This window comes from Alosa pseudoharengus, unplaced genomic scaffold (assembly GCF_046254945.1).
Source record: "Alosa pseudoharengus isolate Yale_2024_CS ecotype anadromous, Long Island Sound unplaced genomic scaffold, YU_APseudo_1.1 YU_APseudo_1.1_scf_19, whole genome shotgun sequence".
Taxonomy (NCBI): Eukaryota; Metazoa; Chordata; class Actinopteri; order Clupeiformes; family Clupeidae; genus Alosa; species Alosa pseudoharengus.
The window spans coordinates 28,387,596-28,406,239 of record NW_027468657.1 but is presented as its reverse complement, the minus strand read 5'-3'; the positions used below and the strand labels follow the sequence as shown (position 1 = coordinate 28,406,239).

The 18,644-nt window shown below is 42.6% G+C and overlaps 3 protein-coding genes across 3 annotated transcripts; all 3 read left to right on the top strand.

Annotated features, from left to right (window-relative positions):
* The first annotated feature begins 3,451 nt into the window (after positions 1–3,451).
* Positions 3,452–9,436, top strand: LOC143132935 (protocadherin beta-16-like). The gene is made up of 3 exons (XM_076292762.1): positions 3,452–5,858; positions 7,976–8,841; positions 9,380–9,436. The coding sequence occupies exons 1-3, from the start codon at positions 3,452–3,454 to the stop codon at positions 9,434–9,436; spliced, it is 3,330 nt and encodes a 1,109-aa protein (XP_076148877.1).
* A 32-nt stretch (positions 9,437–9,468) lies between these two features.
* Positions 9,469–12,016, top strand: LOC143133187 (protocadherin alpha-C2-like). The gene has a single exon (XM_076292953.1). The coding sequence runs from the start codon at positions 9,574–9,576 to the stop codon at positions 11,974–11,976; it is 2,403 nt and encodes an 800-aa protein (XP_076149068.1). The 5' UTR covers positions 9,469–9,573; the 3' UTR covers positions 11,977–12,016.
* A 3,080-nt stretch (positions 12,017–15,096) lies between these two features.
* On the top strand, positions 15,097–17,972 carry LOC143132934 (protocadherin alpha-C2-like). Its single transcript, XM_076292761.1, has one exon. It carries the CDS (start codon positions 15,573–15,575, stop codon positions 17,970–17,972), a length of 2,400 nt encoding a protein of 799 aa, XP_076148876.1. The 5' UTR covers positions 15,097–15,572.
* The last annotated feature ends 672 nt before the right edge of the window (positions 17,973–18,644 follow it).

The window sequence follows — 18,644 nt, the reverse complement described above, 5'->3', positions numbered from 1 at the left end:
AAACTGAACGCAACTGATGCAGACGAGGGCGTAAACGCAGAGGTGACTTACCACTTCACTCTATACACATCTGAGAAAACTCAAGAGATGTTTTCTCTTAATCCGACCACAGGTGAAATAACTGTGAAAGGCACTATTGATTTCGAGGATATGAAAATTTACGAGATGCACATTGAGGCTAAAGACAACGGTCCTGTTCCTCTTACTGGTCAGTGCAGAGTAACGGTACATGTAACCGACATGAACGACAACTATCCAGAAATAACTGTAAAATCTCTGAAGAACACGTTAAAAGAGGACGTCGCCGTTGGTACAGTTATAGCACTAGTGGGAATTAGTGACAGAGACACTGGCGACAACGGCAAAGTTAATCTCACGATAAACAAACAATTGCCATTTCTTTTAAACAAGACATCCGAGTCCCATTATGAACTTATAGTCTCACAACCATTAGACCGTGAAAAGATACCAGAATATGAGATAACTCTCGTGGTGACTGATAGCGGGACACCACCTCTGACTGATAACGAAACCATAACTGTCCACCTACTGGACGTCAATGACAATGCGCCTCGGTTTCCCCAGTCCTTCTATACTATACCTGTTATGGAAAACAACGCACCCGGAGCCCTATTAAGCTCGCTGACAGCTTTGGATCCTGACCTACATGAAAACCAGTATCTTGTTTATTTTATTATTGAAAAGGAAATTGTAAATACATCAATGTCAATGTTATTCTCCATCAATCCCGAGAACGGTAACCTTTACGCACTAAAGACTTTTGACTATGAGATCGAAAAAGAGTTTCTCTTCCACATAGAGGCCAGAGATTCCGGTGTTCCTCCACTGAGCAGTAACGTAACAGTTCACATTATTATAATGGATCAAAACGACAACACTCCTATCATTGTCTCCCCGTGGCGTGCGCACGGCTCTGTGGTGGAGGAAAAAATCCCGAGATCCACTGATAAAGGATCACTAGTGGCCAAAGTCATTGCCATTGACACAGACTCTGTGCACAATTCTCGGATAACATATCAGTTCCTACAGAACACGGATGCTACTTTATTTAGTCTGGACCAGTACAATGGAGAGATTCGGACCATGAGGATGTTCAGTTACAGAGATTCGCGCCACCAGCGGCTAGTGGTCATCGCAAAGGACAATGGAGAGCCTGGTCTATCTGCCACAGTCACCATCAAACTGTCTACAGTGGAAACGGCCATGAAATCCTACTCAGACCTGACTGAAGTGCCTTTGGAATATGACATCTTTTCGGACTTGAATCTTTATCTGGTGATTGGACTGGGCTCAGTGTCATTTCTGTTACTGATCACCATACTGGTCACCATCGTGCTGAAGTGCCAGAAACCCAAACACAGTAAAGCAGCTCCTCCCAGTAGGAACAGTGTGATCAGCGACAGGAATTCATCCATCGCAGATTCCACACTCGTCTCCAATGACGCATACTGGTACAGTATGTTCCTAGCAGAGACACGGAAAGGGAAGCTGGTTGTTCGACAGCCAGTTCCAAAAGGGTCGAGATACATCGTGTCCAGCCTTCCAAGGGGCACTGGTCTGACCGAGACAAGCGATTCCGCTGCTTCTACGCTCCAGGTAAAATGTAACATCTACTTACTGTTGTTTATCACTGTAAAATATACCTTCTTAGTAGTGATTTTTTTCATTGCCCATTACAATTCCTAAGTCTTACACCTACCATCATGTCAGACATATAACATATAACTACACAGAAATACAGACGCATTGTGGTGACGTTTTGAACGGACGCTGTCCACATTGGTAGTGCTGAAATGCCATCCGTTTCTTTTAAGTTTTCCACTACAGGAGCGCGTCATTGTGTGGTAGAAACTATATTGTCTAATGTTGTTTCTCCATGGCTTTACTCAACTACAAGGTCAACACTATTATATCAATACTAACTAGCAGCTATCACATCTGTACAATACCTTCTGAAGTAAACTGCTAACAAGGGGTGTTCTTGCTAGCAGTTTCTTCATTTATGTAATGTTCGTAATTTTATGTACTGTCATGTTTATTTTTTTGTATTGGTTTGTCTAGTTAAATGTTTTCCCTATTTATTTACGCTATTTTTGATAGTTTTCGTGTTATTCTTAGTCCTTTTTACTCCTAAGTCAGCTGATGTCGTTGACATTTGTCCATTGGGAGCTTGCTATGGCTAGCGAACATCCTTCCATCTATCCGTGAGCGGTGCAGCACTTCACTGTCTGGTCGAGGGGATCTCTCGGAACAGCTGGACAGAGGCTACTCTGCGAAAGATCTGCCGTGGCCGCCGAGCTGTTGCTGACCTGCGAGCTGCCATGCCAATTGCAGACTAACTGGGCCTCTGACATCCTTCCATCCATCCGTGAACAGTGCACTTCACTGTCTGGTCGAAGGGATCTCTCGGGACAGCCGGACCTAGGCTCTACTCTGCGAAAGATCTACCGTGGCCGCCGAGCTGTTGCTGACCTGCGAGCTGCCTTGCCAACTGCAGACTAACGTTAACGGTGAAGAGCTGCATTCTCACGGAGCAACAAACAGTCGCTGTTAAGTCCACCGAATTGCGGATCTACACGATCGCTGCTTCCATCATCTCCAGACTGCAGTCTAGCAGGCCTAGCTTCTAACGTTAACGTTATCTCCAGACTGCCAGTGAATTCACCGGGTTGGTCAGTTGCTAAAGAACTTTGTTGGCATTGCATCGGTTGTGAAGCTCGGCAGCTCTGTGCACAGTTTTCACGGATCATCATTGCCCTTGGACATTTTCAGCTGGTTTGGAAATTGGACTAATTTTAACATCACTTTTTCCCCTTTTAAAATATATTTTCTTTTTTTATTTGTTTTGTTGTCTGTCTTGTATGTCTTGGTGTCACGGGTACGCTGGCGACTACGCCGCTCCGTCCAGCTTTTTTTGTATTTGTTATTTTTAAAATGTATTTGTCTTGTCTTGATGTCATGGGTACGCTGGCGACTACGCCGCTCCATCCGGCATCTTGTGTCTTGTTGTTATGTGTCTTGTTTGTGGAGCGCTTTGGATTGCACTATGTGCATGTTAAATGCGCTTTAAAAATAAATCTGACTTGACTTGACTTGCTGAGTAAACTGGGGCAGCAGAAACGTTCTGTGGCTATCATTTAACACTATGTAGTACCATATACACCCTGTATTGTCTTACCAGTTACGCTGAGAGTCGCTGTTCACCAGCAAAGCGCATAACCGTTTCCTGGACGCCAGTATGTCTTGTCATAAAGAGACACATTCTCGTTCTGTCTGTTGTGAGCATCGTGGTCTCCGAACAGTCTTTGAAACGGCTAAATTATACCTTCTTAAAACATAATGTCACGCCGCTGTGATTTTGGACGTTGTTAAGCACTGGAGGGATTGTATTCTTCATTTGTACACTGCGCAAAAAGGTGAAACAATAACAATGGCGGCCGTCCTACAATGGAAGAGGTATGTCTCCGTCTTTCTTCTCGTCTTTTCAACTCTAGCATCTGTGCTTGCTGTAACTCACTATTCCGTTCCCGAAGAAATGGAAGAGGGCTCAGTTGTTGCTAATTTGGCTACGGATTTGGGACTGGACGTTAAAACGTTAAGTAAACGCAAAATGAGGCTTGACATCATCGCGAATAAAAAATACCTGGATGTGAACAAAGAAACTGGCGAGCTGTATATTTTAGAAAGAATGGATAGGGAATATTTATGCAGCATGAAGACTGCTACTGCATGCATTCTCAAGATGGAGGTTATTCTCGACAATCCTGTGCGCATATTTAATATTGAACTTGAAATTTTAGACATAAACGACAATTCGCCTCATTTTCGAAGGGATACTATACATTTAGACATCTCTGAGTCTACACCGGCTGGCGAACGTTTCTCCCTCAGCAATGCTGTGGATCCCGATACAGGGAGCAATTCTATCAAAACATATAATTTGGGAGAGAATTCAGATTTTGATATTGCGATTCAGACGGGTCGCGATGGCTCTAAATTTGTCGACTTAATTTTGAAAAAGGCTTTGGACCGAGAAGAGCAGGCTGTTCATAACCTGATTCTAACTGCAGTAGACGGTGGTGTCCCAGCGCGCTCTGGAACAGCTAGCATCATTGTTCGTGTGCTTGACACTAACGACAACGCCCCTAAGTTTGACAAGGAGAGTTACACCATCACTCTCCCCGAGAACTCTCCAATAGGAAGCCTGGTTGTTAAGCTGAATGCAACAGATGCAGATGAGGGGAGTAATGCGGACATCACGTACTCATTCAGCCTCTACACATCCGAGAAAACACAAGAGGCGTTTAGTTTAAATCAAAATAGTGGCGAAATTAGAGTTAAAGAAATGATCAATTATGAAGATTTCAGAATTTATGACATGGAGGTCATTGCAAAGGATAAAGGGACAAATTCGCTATCAGGCCAATGTAAAATAACTATTCTGATCACAGATATGAATGACAATCATCCTGAGATATCAATTAAGTCTTTCCAAAGTCCTATTAAAGAGAACGTGGCCATAGATACCGTTATCGCGGTAGTGAGTGTTAGCGATAAAGACTCGGGGGACAATGGTGTAGTTGACATTTATGTCCCTAAACACTTACCCTTTACATTAAGGGAATCTTCAGACAATTATTACGAGCTAATTGTGTCTGAGCCATTGGACCGAGAAAAAGTCCCTGAATATGATATAACTTTTACAGTAATCGATAGAGGCTCCCCACCCTTATCAGATAATGAAACAATTACATTAGAACTTCTAGATGTTAATGATAACGTGCCTCAGTTCCCACAATCATTCTACACCATTCCGGTAATAGAGAATAACGCCCCAGGCGCTTTGTTGAGCTCCCTCTCGGCATTTGATCCAGATCTCCATGAAAACCAATATCTAGTTTATTTTATCATAGAGAAAGAAATCGCGAACACGTCCATGTCCATGCTGTTCTCCATTAACCCAGAGAACGGGAATCTTTACGCGTTAAAGACATTTGACTATGAGATAGAGAAAGAGTTTCTTTTTCACATCGAGGCCAGAGATTCCGGCGTTCCTCCACTCAGCAGTAACGTGACAGTTCACATCATTATCATGGACCAGAATGACAACACTCCAGTTATCGTCTCCCCATGGCGCGCGCACGGTTCAGTGGTCGAAGAGAAGATTCCAAGATCCACTGATAAGGGATCTCTTGTGGCCAAAGTGATCGCCATTGACACGGATTCTGTGCACAACTCCAGGATATCATATCAGTTCCTCCAAAACACGGATGCTACTTTATTCAGCCTTGATCAATATAATGGAGAAATACGTACAATGAGGATGTTCAGTTACAGAGACGCGCGTCACCAGCGCTTGGTGGTGATCGCCAAGGACAATGGAGAGCCTGCGCTCTCTGCCACCGTGACCATCAAGCTCTCCACGATAGAGACTGCTCTTAAATCCTACTCAGACCTGACTGAAGTGCCTTTGGAATATGACATCTTTTCGGACTTGAATCTTTATCTGGTGATTGGACTGGGCTCTGTGTCATTTCTGTTACTGATCACCATACTGGTCACCATCGTGCTGAAGTGTCAGAAACCCAAACACAGTAAAGCAGCTCCTCCCAGTAGGAACAGTGTGGTCAGTGAGAGGAACTCAACCTTTGCTGATTCCACCCTGGTCTCCAATGACGCATACTGGTACAGCATGTTCCTAGCAGAGACGCGGAAAGGGAAGCTAGTTGTTCGACAGCCAGTACCAAAAGGGTCCAGATACATTGTGTCCAGTTTACCCAGAGGGACAGGACTTTCACAGACCAGCGATTCAGCAGCATCTACACTGCAGGTGAGAGGTGCTTTTCCTTAATTTACATTTGCAGCACTTGAACACAGGCACGTATCTTCATATCCAAATGTCATCAATTCTTTGCATAATTGATGGTTGTTGCTAGGTTGTTGCGTAAATATAGTGCGTAAGTTGGTGCGAGAGTTGAGGAGTGCAATGGGCAGTGGGGTGCAATGACACTACAAAGGTGTGAAACGGAACCAAACGAAGAGACTTACATAGAATACAACAGTGTCATTCTGAACGGTACAATTAATTTTCGAAACAAGATTGTTCAAATATGTCAAATATGTCAATGATTTATACAGAGTGCACCGATCCTATGAATGCACAAAGGGTCGCTGTTGATCACCAAAATGTATTTAGGCGCTCCTTTGGTGACGCCATGATATGCCGTCATCAGGGAGGAGATATTCTCTTTTCATTGTGACTGCTGATCGAACTGATGCACCCCGTTCTTAAAAAAATAGCCTTTGTGCATCGAATGTGAAAGGGTAACGGAACATTTGTCATTCCAGTTCAATGTAGTGTGAATCGTATTGTCTGCTGTGTGTGGATATACCAATCGCTACCGCAGAACAATGGAGAACCACAAAAACTCATTTCAGTGGAGGGGGTACGTAGCTGCTTTCCTGATTTTTTCCTCAGTTCTAAAATCAGCATCTACTGTTAATCATTATTCTATACCCGAAGAAATGGAAATAGGCACTGTTGTTGCAAATTTAGCTGCTGATTTAAACCTTGACGTGAAAACACTGAGCAGGAGGAAAATGCGGCTGGACAATGTCGCTAACAAAAAATACCTTGAAATAAACAAAGAGACTGGGGAGCTCTTTATATTAGAACGGATTGACAGGGAATATCTCTGCAATACAAAATCAGAATTAGCATGTGTGCTGAAACTAGATGCCACAATTGAAAATCCTGTTCGAATGTTTAATATCGAATTGGAAATACTAGATATCAACGACAACGCACCGCATTTCCGACGAGATACTATGCATCTGGACATATCTGAATCCACCCCAGTTGGTGAACGATTCTCTTTGACCAATGCTGTGGATCCTGATATCGGCTCGAATTCTATCAAAACCTATTACCTTAGTGAAAGTGACCATTTCAACCTAGAGATACAAACTGGGCGAGATGGAACGAAATTTACGGATCTTATTTTGAAAAAGTCACTTGACCGGGAAAAACAAAATATCCATAATTTCATACTCACTGCTGTGGATGGTGGGATACCTGCACGGTCCGGTACAGCCAGCATTGTCGTCAGGGTGTTAGATACAAATGACAACACACCACAGTTTGATAAGGAAAGCTACACAATACAGCTATCCGAAAACTCGCCCATCGGAAGTCTTGTTGTAAAATTAAATGCAACAGACTTGGATGAAGGCTCAAATGCAGACATCACATACCTATTTAGTCTATACACATCAGAGAAAACTCAACAAACTTTTACTTTAAATCCTGATAATGGTGAGATCAGAGTAAAGGATATGGTTAATTACGAAGATTTCAAAATTTATGACATGGAGATAATAGCAAAAGATAAGGGCATAAACTCTTTATCGGGACAATGCAAATTAACTATACTAATAACTGACATGAACGATAATCATCCGGAAATTTCAGTCAAGTCATTTCAAAGTACAGTGAAGGAAAGCATTGAAGTCGGTACAGTCATTGCTGTTGTAAGTGTTAGCGATAAAGATTCCGGGGAAAACGGTGTTGTAGATATTAAAATTGATAACAGGTTGCCATTTGTCTTGAAGGAATCTTCAGACAACTATTATGAATTAGTTGTGGCAAAACCTCTGGATAGAGAAAAGGTTCCTGAGTATGACATCATATTTACAGTCACTGACAGGGGTAGTCCTCAGTTATCTGATAATGAGACAATAACACTAGAACTTCTTGATGTTAACGATAATATTCCTCGGTTCAATCAGACGTTCTACACAATACCTGTTACAGAAAATAACTCACCAGGTGCACTGCTAGCCTCGATTACAGCTTTAGATCCAGATTTACATGAAAACCAGTATTTGGTTTATTTCATAATAGAGAAGGAAATCGCAAACACCTCCATGTCCATGCTATTCTCTATTAACCCAGAGAATGGCAACCTTTACGCACTGAAGACGTTTGATTATGAAATAGAGAAAGAGTTTATTTTCCACATTGAGGCCAGAGATTCAGGCGTTCCTCCTCTCAGCAGTAACGTCACAGTTCATATCATCATCATGGACCAAAATGATAACACTCCAGTGATAGTGTCTCCATGGCGCGCGCACGGCACTGTGGTTGAGGAAAAGATCCCAAGAAACACCGATAAGGGAAGTTTAGTTGCCAAAGTGATTGCTATTGACACGGACTCCGTGCACAACTCTCGGATAACATACCAGTTTCTCCAGAACACTGATGCTACATTATTCAGTCTGGACCAATATAATGGAGAGATCCGGACCATGAGAATGTTCAGTTACAAAGACGCGCGTCACCAGCGCCTAGTGGTGATCGCCAAGGACAATGGAGAGCCTGCGCTCTCTGCCACCGTGACCATCAAGCTCTCCACGATAGAGACTGCTCTTAAATCCTACTCAGACCTGACTGAAGTGCCTTTGGAATATGACATCTTTTCGGACTTGAATCTTTATCTGGTGATTGGACTGGGCTCTGTGTCATTTCTGTTACTGATCACCATACTGGTCACCATCGTGCTGAAGTGTCAGAAACCCAAACACAGTAAAGCAGCTCCTCCCAGTAGGAACAGTGTGGTCAGTGAGAGGAACTCAACCTTTGCAGATTCCACCCTGGTCTCCAATGACGCATACTGGTACAGTATGTTCCTTGCAGAGACACGGAAAGGGAAGCTGGTTGTCAGACAACCAGTGCCAAAAGGGTCGAGGTACATCGTTTCCAGTCTACCAAGGAGTACTGGGTTAACTGAGACCAGTGGTTCGGCTACCTCCACTTTACAGGTAAGAGCATATTGGACTTTTTTTTTAATCCAATTGTTTTCTCTCTTTGGGCAAAATTGCAATGTTTAAATGCTATTGCGTTTGTGTCCATAATTTCATGTACTGAATATGCGCTCGTTATGGTGCCGTTCATACCTAAGTTAACAGCACTCATACATAATGTACATCATACATTAGTTAAGCATTTTAAGTGTAATGGGCTACTTGTAAGTCTGCACAATCATAGTACTGAAACGTCATCCTCTTTTGCTACTACTGCAGTTACATAGTGTTGCTGTTATATGACCTCATAACTAGCAGGTCAATAATAACATATCAAGCTGTGCTCAATACAACCACACCCATACCATGAGTTATCAGGTAAACTTGAACAGTTAATTACTCTGTACTCATGGATGTGGAAGCTGGAGCGGCAAATAAAATGTATGCGCCCACCACGCCACGCCCTGTGTTGTCTTGTCAATCACGCCGAGAGTCGCTGTTTCCCAACAAAACGTTTAATCGTTTCCTTGACGCCATGCGTCATGCGTCATCTCAGGGACACGTTCTCTTTATCTGTGGTGAACGTGGACGTCTCGCAGCAGTCTCGCAGTAGTAAGACGTTTAAATTGCATTTTCTTACACTATTATACCACGCACTTGTGATGGTCTTGTTTGTTAACCATCGGATGGATTTACTTGGCATATTCAAGACACTGCGCAATAGCTTTTAGAGTAACAGTGGAATTGCATATGATCATGATGCCGTGTGAGAGGTACGTCTTTGCCATTTTTCTTGTCTTTTCAACTCTCACATCTGTGTTCGCTGTTACTCACTATTCCATTCCTGAAGAAATGGATCTAGGATCGGTTGTTGCTAATTTAGCGACAGACTTGGGACTGGATGTGAAAACGTTAAGTAAACGCAAGATGAGGCTTGACATCATCGCGAGTAAAAAGTATCTAGAGGTGAACAAAGAAACCGGAGAGCTGTACATTTTAGAGAAGATGGACAGAGAATATATGTGTACCTCAAAGACGGTCTGTTTTCTGAAGATGGAGGTTATTCTCGATAATCCAGTGCGCATATTTAACATAGAACTGGAAATTGTTGACATAAACGACAATCCGCCTCAATTTCGACGGGACACAATACATTTAGATATTTCCGAATCGACTCCAGCGGGAGAGCGCTTCTCTCTTAGCAATGCCGTAGATCCCGACATAGGCAGCAATTCCATTAAAACATACTATTTGGGGGAAAGTTCAGATTTTGATATAGAGATTCAGACGGGTCGAGATGGGTCTAAATTCGTAGATTTGATTTTAAAGAGGGCTTTGGACCGTGAAGAGCAGGCTGTTCATAATCTGATTTTAACTGCAGTAGACGGTGGTGTCCCAGCGCGCTCTGGAACAGCTAGCATCATTGTTCGTGTGCTTGACACTAACGACAACGCCCCTAAGTTTGACAAGGAGAGTTACACCATCACTCTCGCCGAAAACTCTCCAATAGGTAGCCTGGTTGTTAAGCTGAATGCAACAGATGCAGATGAGGGGAGTAATGCGGACATCACGTACTCATTCAGCCTCTACACATCCGAGAAAACACAAGAAGCATTTAGTTTAAATCAAAATAATGGCGAAATTAGAGTTAAAGAAATTATAAATTATGAGGATTTCAGAATATACGATATGGAAATCATTGCCAAAGATAACGGGGCAAATTCTCTATCCGGGCAATGTAAAATAACAGTTCTGATCACAGACATGAATGACAACCATCCTGACATATCTATTAAATCTTTCCAAAGCCCTATTAAGGAAAATGTGGCAGTAGATACTGTAATTGCAGTGGTCAGTGTTAGTGACAAAGACTCTGGGGATAATGGTGTAGTTGATGTACACATTCCTGATAGGATCCCATTCGCGCTCAAGAAATCATCAGACAATTATTACGAGCTTGTTGTATCAGAACCACTTGACCGTGAGAAAGTTCCAGAATATGACATAACTTTTACCGTTACAGACAGGGGCTCTCCACCTCTGTCAGATAATGAAACAATTACTTTGGAGTTGCTTGATGTTAATGACAACGTACCGCAATTTCCCCAATCATTTTACACTATACGAGTCATGGAAAACAACGCGCCAGGGGCCTTGTTAAGCTCGCTTTCAGCATTAGACCCAGATCTCCACGAAAACCAATACTTAGTATACTTCATTATAGAAAAGGAAATCAAAAATATATCTATGTCTATGCTGTTTTCTATTAACCCGGAAAATGGAAATCTTTACGCGTTAAAAACATTTGACTATGAGATAGAGACAGAGTTTCTGTTTCATATAGAGGCCAGAGACTCTGGGATTCCACCACTGAGTAGTAACGTCACTGTTCATATAATCATCATCGACCAAAATGACAACAGTCCTGTGATAGTGTCTCCATGGCGCGCGCACGGCTCCGTCGTTGAGGAAAAAATTCCTAGGTCCACCGACAAAGGTTCTCTAGTGGCAAAAGTAATTGCCATCGACACTGACTCCGTGCATAACTCTAGAATAACCTACCAGTTTCTCCAGAACACTGATGCTACACTATTCAGCCTGGACCAGTACAATGGAGAGATCCGGACCATGAGAATGTTCAGTTACAGAGACGCGCGTCACCAGCGACTAGTGGTGATCGCCAAAGACAATGGAGAGCCTGCGCTCTCAGCCACCGTGACCATCAAGCTCTCCACGATAGAGACTGCTCTTAAATCATACGCTGACATGACTGAAGTGCCTTTGGAATATGACATCTTTTCGGACTTGAATCTTTATCTGGTGATCGGACTGGGCTCAGTGTCATTTCTATTACTGATCACGATACTGGTCACCATCGTGCTGAAGTGTCAGAAACCCAAACACAGTAAAGCAGCTCCTCCAAGTAGGAACAGTGTGGTCAGTGAGAGGAACTCAACCTTCGCAGATTCCACACTCGTCTCCAATGACGCATACTGGTACAGTATGTTCCTAGCAGAGACACGGAAAGGGAAGCTGGTTGTGAGACAGCCGGTGCCAAAAGGATCGAGGTACGTTGTGTCAAGTCTACCGAGAAGCACAGGTCTGTCCGAACCCACTGATTCAGCTGCATCAACTTTACAGGTGAGAAATTAGTTTTATTTCCTATCTGTGCTGTTCTCCCCCAAACTAAGTTATACATATAGCTGTCACTCTACTGTTGCCTAGCAGTAACTAATGACCAGTCTCTTTTCTGAAAGTTCAAGATTATATTTAAGAGAGCGACTGGAATGCATATAGAACTGCACCGTGGTTGATATTTCGCAAAGGGTCGCTATGCGTCAGCAAATCGCATTTGTACAACCTTTCATTGCGTCACAGAAAGGGCGACGCTGGGTTTTTTTGTGACGGCGGTCAGTTCTTGACTGTGCTCCTAGACCTTGGACATAAATCGTGCTTGTGGTAATAAGCGACATAAAGATACTGTCCTTGATATATCAGCATCTGAATAGTTACATCCGCGGTAACTTGGATTATCTTGTACCAGTCTTTACAAGATAACAATGGATATTTGTAAAAACGCGCATCAATGGAGAAGGAGGTACGTTGCGGTTTTCCTCCTCTTCTTCTTTCTCAGCTCAGCATCTGCCATTACACATTATTCTGTTCCCGAGGAAATGGAGGTTGGTTCGGTTGTTGCTAATTTAGCTGCTGATTTGAACCTCGACATAAAAACACTGAGCAGACGGAAAATGCGTTTGGATAATTTTGTAAACAAAAAGTACCTCGAGATAAACAAAGACACCGGGGAGATTTTTATTTTTGAGAGAATTGATAGGGAATACCTTTGTAGTACCAAATCAGCCACGTGTCTTCTGAAATTAGATGCAACAATTGAAAATCCAATTCGTATATTTAATATTGAAGTGGAGATATTGGACATTAACGACAATGCACCAAGTTTTCGAAGAGACACTATCCATCTTGACATATCAGAATCCACCCCAGTGAGTGAACGATTCTCTTTGAACAATGCGGTGGACCCTGACATCGGATCGAATTCAATCAAAACATATTATCTTAGTGAGAGTGATCATTTTAACATTGAAATACAAACCGGACGAGACGGATCAAAATTCGCCGATTTGATTTTGAAAAAGGCTCTGGACCGGGAAAAGCAAAATGTTCATAATTTAATACTCACTGCTGTGGATGGTGGGATACCTGCACGGTCTGGTACAGCCAGCATTGTCGTCAGGGTTCTGGATACAAATGACAACGCCCCCCAGTTTGACAAGGAAAGCTATACGATCAATCTGTCCGAAAACTCACCTATCGGAAGTCTTGTTGTAAAATTAAATGCAACCGATTTAGATGAAGGTTCAAACGCAGACGTCACTTATCTTTTCAGTCTATATACTTCGGAGAAAACACAACAAACGTTCAGTTTAAATCCCGATAATGGCGAGATCAGAGTAAAGGACATGGTTAATTACGAAGATTTTAAAATATATGACATGGAGGTAATAGCAAAGGATAAGGGCATAAACTCTTTGTCGGGACAATGCAAATTAACTATACTAATAACCGACATGAACGACAACCATCCAGACATTTCAGTTAAATCATTTCAAAGTACAGTTAAGGAAAATGTTGATGTCGACACTGTGATTGCAGTTGTAAGTGTCAGTGATAAGGATTCTGGTGAAAACGGTGTTGTTGACATTAAAATCAACGATGATTTACCTTTTGCACTAAGGGAATCCTCAGACAATTACTATGAATTAGTTGTATCTAAACCACTGGATAGAGAAAAGGTTCCAGAGTATGATATTACATTTACAGTAACGGACAGGGGTGTACCTCCGTTGTCTGATAATGAGACTATAACTTTAGAACTTCTTGATGTTAATGATAATGTTCCTCGATTTAACAAAACATTCTACACAATACCAGTCACTGAAAATAACGCACCAGGTGCATTGCTAGCCTCGATTACAGCTTTAGATCCAGATTTACATGAAAACCAGTATTTGGTTTATTTCATAATAGAGAAAGAAATCGCAAACACTTCCATGTCCATGCTATTCTCTATTAACCCAGAGAATGGCAACCTTTACGCACTGAAGACGTTTGATTATGAAATAGAGAAAGAGTTTCTTTTCCACATTGAGGCCCGTGATTCAGGCGTTCCCCCTCTTAGCAGTAACGTCACAGTTCATATCATCATCATGGACCAAAACGATAACACCCCAGTGATAGTGTCTCCATGGCGCGCGCACGGCACCGTGGTCGAGGAAAAGATCCCAAGAAACACCGATAAAGGAAGTTTGGTGGCCAAAGTGATTGCCATTGACACAGACTCTGTGCACAACTCTCGGATAACATACCAGTTCCTCCAGAACACTGATGCTACCTTATTCAGCCTGGACCAATATAATGGAGAGATCCGGACCATGAGAATGTTCAGTTATAGAGACTCGCGTCACCAGCGCTTGGTGGTGATCGCCAAGGACAATGGAGAGCCTGCACTCTCTGCCACCGTGACCATCAAGCTCTCCACGATAGAGACTGCTCTTAAATCCTACTCAGACCTGACTGAAGTGCCTTTGGAATATGACATCTTTTCGGACTTGAATCTTTATCTGGTGATTGGACTGGGCTCTGTGTCATTTCTGTTACTGATCACCATACTGGTCACCATCGTGCTGAAGTGTCAGAAACCCAAACACAGTAAAGCAGCTCCTCCCAGTAGGAACAGTGTGGTCAGTGAGAGGAACTCAACCTTCGCAGATTCCACCCTGGTCTCCAATGACGCATACTGGTACAGCATGTTTCTTGCGGAGACGCGTAAAGGGAAGCTGGTTGTGAGGCAGCCGGTGCCAAAAGGATCGAGGTACGTTGTGTCAAGCCTACCCAGAAGCACAGGCCTGTCAGAACCCACTGACTCAGCTGCATCTACGTTGCAGGTGAGAAAAACATTTCTGCTCCTTTAGTGCGATCATATTCAGGTTAAATAATTATGTTTGACATATGATTATTTTTGAAGCTTTGAAACCAAAATTATTCAGATGCCCGTTTGAGATGATTGAGATAATTTTGGAATGGGATAAGCCAGAGGATTTGTGCTACAAGTCGGTTTAGTCCCGTCATCACATTTATTTTATTCAGAGAATGATGCACTTTTACACGCGAACCAGCGACACACACTATAGGGGGTGGAAGCTGAAGATCACACTTTATATCAAACTTACAGTAAGGGCTTTATAGTAAACAGTGTTCAATTCCTTGTATATCTTATACCACTTAAACTGTTATCTTAGTAAATCTTCAAATCCATAATACTATGGCACAGTCAAAATATCGTTGTGTAGTTGTCCCACGTCATGTTGTCTAAGAGCTATTCACCATGACCTTTCACTGTGGCAATTTTGTGTCGGTTAAAATATTAATAACTAGCCAAGACTGTAACGATTATCTGAGTGCACCAAGGGTCGCTGTTCTCCAACTAAACACCATTGGTTATCTTTTTTAAACGCCTCGTCGCAGAGGGTGAGGTCTCGTTTCATTGTGACGGACGCTATTTCTTGAATACACCAAGCTCTCCGTCAAAAAAGCAATGTTCTCGAGGAGGTATCGTGCATGTTCATGGTAATTCAAAGATCCATATCTACCAATACGCCGTCGTTTGAAGAATATCGCCTAACTTCATCAGCAAGCAATAGGGAATTATACAGCGCGCACGACGCACCATGGGGTATGTCTCGGCTTTTCTCATCTTCGCTCTGCTACACTCGACATCAGGTGTTACACATTATTCCATTCCCGAGGAAATGGAAATTGGTTCTGTTGTAGGAAATCTAGCTGCTGATCTTAACATTGATGTAAATACACTCAACAGACGGAAAATGCGACTGGATAATATAGCAAATAAGAAATATCTCGACATAAACAAAGAGACGGGGCAGCTTTTCATTGTAGAGAGACTTGATAGGGAATATCTGTGTACTACAAAATCAGCCACCGCATGCGTGTTGAAACTGGATGCAACCATAGAAAACCCTATTCGGATATTTAATATCGAAGTTGAAATACTGGACATTAATGACAATGCACCACATTTTCGAAGAGACACTATTCATCTGGACATATCTGAGTCCACACCAGTCGGTGAACGTTTTTCTTTGAACAATGCTGTGGATCCTGATATCGGGTCGAACTCAATAAAAACGTATTACCTTAGTGAAAGTGAGCATTTTAATATCGAAATACAATCTGGACGAGATGGGTCCAAATTTACCGATTTGATTTTGAAAAAGGCTTTGGACAGGGAAGCGCAGACCAATCATAGTCTAATTCTTACCGCTGTGGATGGTGGAGTGCCCGCACGGTCTGGTACAGCCAGCATTATTATCCGAGTGTTAGATACAAATGACAACGCCCCCCAGTTTGACAAGGAAAGCTACAAGATCGAACTCTCAGAAAATTCCCCCATTGGAAGTCTCGTTGTGAAATTAAATGCAACAGACTTAGATGAAGGCTCAAACGCGGAAATTGCATATCTGTACAGTCTTTACACCTCAGAGAAAACACAACAAACATTCTCTTTAAATTCCAATAATGGCGAGATTCGAGTTAAAGATATGATCAATTACGAAGACTTCAAAATGTATGACATGGAGATCATAGCAAAGGACAAAGGTCTAAACTCTTTATCGGGACAGTGCAAACTGACCATATTGATTACGGATATGAATGACAACCATCCGGAAATATCAGTCAAGTCATTTCAAAGAACAGTCAAGGAAAATGTTCCACTAGACACTGTAATTGCTGTTGTGAGTGTCAGTGATAAAGACTCTGGAGAAAACGGAGTTGTCGACATTACAATTAATAAAAACCTGCCATTTGCTTTAAGAGAATCCTCCGATAACTATTATGAATTAGTGGTGTCTAAACCACTGGACCGAGAAATGATTCCTGAGTATGATATTACGCTTACTGTAACAGACAGAGGTAAACCTCAGTTATCTGATAATGAGACCATAAATCTTGAACTTCTAGATGTTAATGACAACGTCCCCCGGTTCAATCAGACGTTTTTTACGATACCAGTTAAGGAAAATAATGCACCGGGCGCACTATTAGCTGCCCTTACCGCTGTAGATCCAGATCTCCATGAAAACCAGTACCTCGTTTATTTCATCATAGAAAAAGACATTGCAAACACCTCTATGTCTATGCTATTCTCTATTAACCCAGAGAATGGAAACCTTTACGCACTGAAGACATTTGATTATGAAATAGAAAAAGAGTTTCTTTTCCACATTGAGGCACGTGATTCGGGCGTTCCTCCTCTCAGCAGCAACGTCACGGTTCATATCATCATCATGGACCAAAATGATAACACTCCAGTGATAGTGTCTCCATGGCGCGCGCATGGCACCGTTGTTGAGGAAAAGATCCCCAGGAACACTGATAAGGGGTCTCTAGTTGCCAAAGTGATCGCTATTGACACAGACTCTGTGCACAACTCTCGGATAACATACCAGTTCCTCCAGAACACTGATGCTACATTATTCAGCCTGGACCAGTACAATGGAGAGATCCGGACCATGAGAATGTTCAGCTACAGAGACGCGCGTCACCAGCGCCTAGTGGTGATCGCCAAGGACAATGGAGAGCCTGCGCTCTCAGCCACCGTGACCATCAAGCTCTCCACGATAGAGACTGCTCTGAAATCCTACGCTGACATGACTGAGGTGCCTTTGGAATATGACATCTTTTCGGACTTGAATCTTTATCTGGTGATCGGACTGGGCTCAGTGTCATTTCTGTTACTGATCACCATACTGGTCACCATCGTGCTGAAGTGTCAGAAACCCAAACACAGTAAAGCAGCTCCTCCCAGTAGGAACAGTGTTGTCAGCGAGAGGAACTCAACCTTCGCAGATTCCACACTCGTCTCCAATGACGCATACTGGTACAGTATGTTTCTTGCGGAGACGCGCAAAGGGAAGCTGGTTGTAAGACAGCCGGTGCCAAAAGGATCGCGTTACGTTGTGTCAAGTCTACCGAGAAGCACAGGCCTGACAGAGACCAGTGACTCAGCTGCTAGCACTTTACAGGTGAGAGATGTGTTATTTATTTGACCTTCATAATCATAAGACACATTATATTCAACTTCAACATTCATGCGTAACATAGCGTACTCCTTACATTTGGCGCCTGGGCATATTTTTGAATTGACGCGGGTCAAAGGGTTTGTGCTTCTGTCACGGTGTTATTGCATTCAGACATGTAATTAACAAGTTGGAACTATAGTTTGGAGAGGTGGATGACTTGGCGATAAAACTAAGGTATGGCTTAGAGATAATGTATTTGGGGGTGGTGGTGGTGGTGGTGATGAGGACCTGACGAATTGACAAATCACTTCGAGCATGCAGTTATTTATTTGACATCATTTTGTTTTCGCCTGTCTTTACTTAAATTGAGATAGAGCTAGGCTACTCTTCAAGATCGTTACATGTGTTTATTTATTGATAATAATTCTAAGACATTGAGGACTACAATACATGCTGCACCAAGACTCTAAATGCACAAAGGGTCGCTGTTCATCAGCAAAAGTCTTATTGGTATCCTCCCTACGACGCCATTACACATCGTCATAAAGTGGGCAACGGTCTCTATTCATTGAGGCAGTTGCAGTAGCTAGTCCATGGCCATAACGGATAAAGGTGGAAATTATTCGTGTTGTCAGTAGAAGACCGGCGAAAGTACAGTGGATATTGCAATTATTACAACATCGGAATCGACCGATCAAT

Excerpts from the sequence above, each read along its gene's own strand:
- LOC143132934 (XM_076292761.1), top strand. The coding sequence starts at position 15,573 with ATGGGGTATGTCTCGGCTTTTCTCATCTTCGCTCTGCTACACTCGACA.
- LOC143132935 (XM_076292762.1), top strand. The coding sequence starts at position 3,452 with ATGGCGGCCGTCCTACAATGGAAGAGGTATGTCTCCGTCTTTCTTCTC. Across the intron at positions 5,859-7,975 it reads ATCTACACTGCAGGTGAGAG|AGAATGGCAACCTTTACGCA; the intron begins GTGCTTTTCCTT and ends CTATTAACCCAG. Across the intron at positions 8,842-9,379 it reads CGGCTACCTCCACTTTACAG|GGACACGTTCTCTTTATCTG; the intron begins GTAAGAGCATAT and ends GCGTCATCTCAG.
- LOC143133187 (XM_076292953.1), top strand. The coding sequence starts at position 9,574 with ATGATCATGATGCCGTGTGAGAGGTACGTCTTTGCCATTTTTCTTGTC.